Source organism: Nematolebias whitei, chromosome 8 (assembly GCF_014905685.2).
Source record: "Nematolebias whitei isolate Nwh7 chromosome 8, NemWhi1, whole genome shotgun sequence".
Lineage (NCBI taxonomy): Eukaryota > Metazoa > Chordata > Actinopteri > Cyprinodontiformes > Rivulidae > Nematolebias > Nematolebias whitei.
The window spans coordinates 7067242-7073462 of record NC_056505.1 but is presented as its reverse complement, the minus strand read 5'-3'; the positions used below and the strand labels follow the sequence as shown (position 1 = coordinate 7073462).

The 6221-nt window shown below is 39.0% G+C and overlaps 1 protein-coding gene across 1 annotated transcript in view; it reads right to left on the bottom strand.

Annotated features, from left to right (window-relative positions):
- The window catches only part of coq5 (coenzyme Q5, methyltransferase), a 7699-nt gene extending 5142 nt beyond the window's left edge, over positions 1-2557 (bottom strand). Inside the window, exon 1 of the mRNA XM_037680202.1 lies at positions 2342-2557. Coding sequence (XP_037536130.1) covers positions 2342-2543 — 202 coding nt within the window. The 5' untranslated portion in view covers positions 2544-2557. The remainder of the gene's footprint in view (positions 1-2341) is intronic.
- Positions 2558-6221: the final 3664 nt, after the last annotated feature.

Sequence of the window (6221 nt, the reverse complement as noted above, 5' to 3'; positions counted from 1 at the left end):
GGTCTAGTATGATAGTATAGGTCTAGTATGATAGTATAGGTCTAGTAGGGGTGTAAATCAGCAGCTTTACCACGATACGATATTATATTGATTTGTTTGAATGACGATACGATTTTTCTCGATATCACAAAGCCTGTCACGATACGATTTCGATTCTCTTCGATTCACAAGTCTGCGATCGATATATCGGGATATCAAATACCCTTTTCATTTACATATAAATTTACAAAAACAATTCAAATATGATTTAACCATTTTATTTCTGTTATTATAGGCAACAGGCATTTAAATAAATAAAAAAAAAAACAACATTTTTTCTTAATTAATGAAAAAATAAAAATAAATGACCTGTTCAGTATAGTCTCACATTTCTCATGTTTAAGTGCATTTTTTAAACCAGTTAGCTTAAAAGTGTCCTGATTATCTTTCAGTTATAAAGAAACAAAAATAGATATTGAGCTTAATAACATGACTATCAATGTCGTGTTTCTTCTTCAGGTGAACGGACAAATTTGTTGTTTCCCGAGTATTTTAACTCAAACTGGCACCTGTTGATACGACATGAGTTCTGTCTGTTGAGTCGTCCTTCTGTAGGAATCTAAAATATTTCCACAGCGTTGATTAGAGCGCAGCCGCGCACGGAAACGGTGACACAGACGTGGCTTGGGAATTTCAAAATAAAAGCGTATTCTAAAGATGACGATACAAATCGATGTTTTTGTTTTGCCACGATATAATTTAATCAGTAATCATTTAATCAATATATCGATGTAAATCAATGTATTGTTACGCCCCTAAGGTCTAGTATTAATAGTTTAGTATTATAGTATAGGTGTAATATTAGAGGGCTAGTATTATAGTACAAGTCTACTATTATAGTACAAGTCTAGTATTGTAGTATATTTATTAAGTATATGTATTGCCTGCCAATTAAGGCAGGTAGCTAAGCTGAAGCCGGTGTTGTACAGACCCAGTCTTGAGAAACAAGTCCATGCCTTTATCACGACCCGTTGGGACTACTGTAATGCACTCTATGATGGGATCAGCCAGGCCTCCATCTCATCCAGAACACTGCTGCTCTGCTCTTAACTGGAACTTGTAGGTTTGAGCATATTAAACCAGTTCTGTCCTCCCTTCACTGGCTCCCTGTGCGTACCAGAATAGATTTTTAATTCTTCTGTTGACCTATAAGTGCTTAAATAGCCTCGCACCCCTTATCTCTCCAAGCTACTGGAACCATACCTTCCCTCTTGGGCTCTGAGATCATCCGATCAGCTGCTTTTGGCTGTTCCAAAAAACAAGACTGAAGCTCAGAGGAGGTCGGGCTTTTTCAGTCATGGGCCCCAAACTCTGGAACAACCTGCCCCCCCAACATTAGACAGACCACCTCCCTTCCTGTGTTCAAATCTCTGCTAAAAACATCCGTTTTCTCTGGCATTTGACACAGTGCGAGTTGAGTTAGCATTTTTTGTTCTGTGTTCCGATGTTTTTAATGCTTTTAATTAATATTATCATTATTGTGTGTAGTTTTTTCCATTGATTTTACTCTCACTGATGTTATTGTTAAGCACTTTGATAACAGTTTCTATTTTAAATGTGCTCTATAAATAAAGTTGACTTGACTATCTAGAATTATAGCACAGGTCTAGTAATAATGTATAGGTCCAGTATTAGGGATCTAGTATTATAATACAGGTCTAGTATTAGCGGTCTAGAATTAAAGTACAGGTCTAGCATTAGAAGTCTAGTATTACTGTGTAGATCTAGTATTATAGTATAGGTATGGTGGTGCTAAATATATTATTGTTGTTTACAACGATCTTGGTCATGTATCAAATTTGCCTGCCTACAGATCAGTTGGCTACTTTATATCACAAAAGATATAAGTAGTTTAGGCCCCGACAAGTGTTGGGGGTTTGTCATTTAGGCTTCAATCCGAACATACGAGCAGCATAACAGCTCTTCACAAACATGTTCTTTCTCACATTACAAACAGGTCCATCACGAACCAACAAAAACTCTTAAAGCTGCGCAACAGTTTAATTTTCAAAATGTAACATAACTTGTCCACCATAAACACCACTGCTTGTAGCTCCCAAACGATCCCACAATCCATTGCGCGCCGTGTTCAGTAGGCGGCGCTAAACAAAGATGGCGGTACCCGAGAACGGGCTCATTAAATGTTTATTGAACGTTGCTAAAGTGTTAATTGAACGAATTATCTAAAGAGTCCTTACGAATATCAAAACATAACATAACCCGTCCTTTATGTTAAGTATTAGTTGGAAAGTTGTTGAACTCCAAATAGCAGGAATATTTAGAGAAGTTCTTGTCGACCCACCTCTCTTCGACTTCTCTGCCTCCGACACCGTCTCGAAGCCGAAATGTGTGTTTCTGTCCTCCGCTGCTTCGCTGAAATTACGGCCAGGCGACGTTCTCCAACAGCAGCCCGAGCGAAATGAAACATTAGATAAGGTTGAGATGGCATTTCTTTTTGAAAGACGAGTCAACTGACGGGCCAAAGATCTCATGGACGCGGCCATCTGGAGTGCGTGCGCAGCTCAGAGCCTCTTCCTCTGATAAGCAGCTGTGACGCAACTACAGGCTGCTGCTGCCCTCTAGAGGTCATATGTAGAGTTGCACAGGGCAAGCTAAACGCTAAAGGGATAAAAACAATTTGAGTTTATAGTTTAAAATAACATTTATAGAAAAAAAAGCTGAATAAATGTAATTATTATTTAAAAAAATAAATGTGTGACAAGTCATCAACTTATTAGGTCTACATAATGAAGAATGGACACCAAATTAATTAGTTTATTTATTGTTTCTTTAGTTATATCTATATATGTGGAATAGTTCTAATAAAGTTATTTAGTAAAATTTTCTTTACATAAAATCCATTTTTGCATATATTTATAGAACTTGTGATTCAGTGTGTTTGTCTGTGTAATTTTTCGAAGCAATTTCAGAGGATTTTTGAGAGTACAGGCAGATTATTTTTGTTTTATTTGAACACTAAACAAAGAGTCAAAATCATTTTTGGTAATTCATCCAAATAGTACATTTTAGAACTGCTATTTTTATTTTCCAACAAGAAAGAATGTAACAAATACAAAACTACCGTAGTAGAAAAAAAGACAAGTAACAATGATGATATTATTTTTGATTCATTGACGTTTAATTATAGAGTATTAACTGTTAATAGAGTTTGTGAGTTCTTGGTGTGTGTGCTCACTTGCTGTTTCAACCACTGCATTAGGGAGCAGCTGAAAAATAACAACAACTGTAACAATAAAAGTATATTGAGCATTTATAAAACTGCACAATATGTTCAAAACTACAAAACACTGAGCTTGTTTAAAATTATTTTATCTGTTGGGTTTTTGTTCGTCTCATTAAACAGTTTTATTACAAAGACGGAGGTGGTTTTAAAGACCAGATAAATGATTCATAGTGTCTGTTTTGTTGCTGAAAGTCTCAAACCCAGCTTTATTGCTTTGTGACACTAATACTGTAATAATTGTTCAAAATAAATGTGCAGCGCTACTTAACGTTCGCAGAAGCAGCGCACGAGTCATGGAGCAAATTCAAGCTTTTTGATGTAAACGAAGCCAGCTATTCTTGAATATATAACATTTTAGCATAACGAGGTGATGATCAAAGGAATTTTGATCAGTCTTAGTGATCATCCTCCCTGCAGGTGAAATCTAGTTTACATCAACATATTTTAAAGGAGGAAAATCTTTTCAGTTCAAACAGGCTAATACCTGCAGTCAAAGCACTGAAGGGCATCAGACTGCTCTAATTGCAACGAGGTTACCGACGATATGGCAACGTGAGGCAGATCAAAACAGGCAAGTTGCTGCACGGCCAGAACGCTCTTTTCCCACAGACGATTTTCACATCCATCAGGACAAACAAGCTGCTTTTGTCTGCAGCAGTCCTCCTCTCTGACTCCACGACTCACGGTGCAGAGAGAGGCAGGTATTGTCCGCTCTTCTCACTTTCTCGTCCCCTACAGAAACTGGACACTGCTGTCTTTTGTCCCTTTGTTGTCTTAATTACTTGACTCGGGTTCAGGGGGATCTGCTTACTCCAGGACTCTTTCTTTTGGCCTTGGGAAGGTTGACCACAGGGGACCCGCAGGCTGATGAGAAAAAATGTTTTAAACATAAAAAGCAGGACTGATGAAAGCACTCTGATTTTTGGAGACATTACAATCCTAAAAGGAATGGAAATAAACCACAACTCCCATCATTCCACGGTTTTAAACTCAAATCATCTTATCGATTCGGTCAGACTTTACAAAAGTTGTGCAACGATCTCATGCGAACGTGTCGGCGCCCATAGAATCTCATTGGGACAACTCTCCTCTACTACCACCACAAATTTAAGCTCAACCTCTTTAAAATCGACAGTCGTGTCCATCTTTGTGTTCCTTGGCTGTGGCAGCCATCTTGAACAGTGCTGACTGTGCATCAGTTGCATCATATCTCAAATACAACCCCAAAACTCAAATGAATTGAAAAGGAGGCTCCGTGGATGCACTCCTGTCTGCCTGCCAGCTGTGTTCGAGTGCCTGACCACTGAGATCATAAGATCTCCTAAGGAGATCCTGGAACTGGCAAGAAACGTGGCTCGTGACAGCAGAAGGGCAGGGATCGTCCCATGGCAGCTGCAGCTGGCTGTCCGCAGCGGCGAGGAGTTCGGCAGGCTGCTGGAAGGAGTGGCCATCGCTCTGGGAGGAGTTCTGCCTGGCATTCAGGCGGTCCTGCAGCCTGGGGGAACCGAGAGGCTAGCCGAGTCTGGGTGGACGGATCGGACAGCATCTGCAGCCAGTTTCTTCTGATCCGCTCTGGGACGGACCTTTACAAGAGATCCTTCCTGCCTACAGCCATCAGCATCTGTAACATCTCTTAATGAAACGAGGATAACGACTTACACAACATTTAATTTCACTTGGGGATTAATAAAGTACTGGTATTATTGAACTAATTTGAATTGAGTTTAATTAAATTGTAGACGTACATCTAATAATTATTTTCTGAGAATTTCATTTAAATCTATCCACTAGTTAATGGGATATTTTACTAACAACATAAATGAGCATGCACAGACAAAAGTGGCTCTGAAATAATTTATGACGTCATGAAGATTTTTCAGACTTTGTTCCACCGTTAGAGGGAGGCAGAGGATGTTTGCATGTCTGCTGTGGTGCTGGACTCTACAGTTTAAACAAGTTCAGAGCAAAGTCTTTAAAATGTGATTTGATCTAAAACTCAACAAGTCATTTGATTTTCAAAGACTTTATTACGCACGAGACAAAACCTTTGTCAACAAGTACTGACGTAAAGATTTTTGAACAGTGTGTTTTAAAGCACACGCAGAGACCTTTGAGGGTTACGTTTCTTCTGGAGGTGCATGAATCTCACCAACGATTAGGAACCAAGCACAGGCCGATGATGTCCAAACCAAGAGCAGCCTCCCTCCTGAACAACTCTGAAGTGAACACACAGTTTAGTTTGATTCACCTGTTCCGAGTTAAAGACCTGCGGCCCACGTGCTGCAGATTAGTCCACGTCCTCCTGGCTTTGGGTTGATCTTTCTCCACCGAGTTTCATTTATAAAATCTGACGCCTGCTGTTCTCGAAAATGTGCAGGTTGCATGTTTGACCTCATCCCAGAGGGAAGCCAGAGGGTCACACATGGCCCTCCAAATCCTCGCTCCGTGTGTGTGTGTTCATCCCCGAACAATCTGGGAGTCATTGCTCATATCTGATGAATGTTTAGCTTTACAGGGGAAAAATGAAAAGGTGGTTCAGCTTTTAATTAGATTAGATTTACTAAAAAAACATTTTTATTTGTTTGTTTGAATTTTACACACGCACACAAAAATGGTTTTATCTGGAACTACAGAACAGTTTTTATTTTCTTTGACCAAACTGAAGTGAATGAAAGCAGAGCGACGAACGACTTTAAAATTAGCTAAAGAAGTGGAAATCGAGTTGTAAGGAAAGAGCAACGTGCTGAATAAAGGCAATAAATAGTTATCCATTACCGAAGAGTAGCTAGAGGATGGCTAAAAGTAGCAAACAGGTAGATAAAAACTAAAAAGCTAAAGCTAAGTAGCAAAAGGCTAGCCAAAAGTAACAAATCTAACTAAAAGCTAAAAGTAATGTTTTTTCTAAAAGTAGCAAAAGTCCACTTAAAGTAGCAAAAAG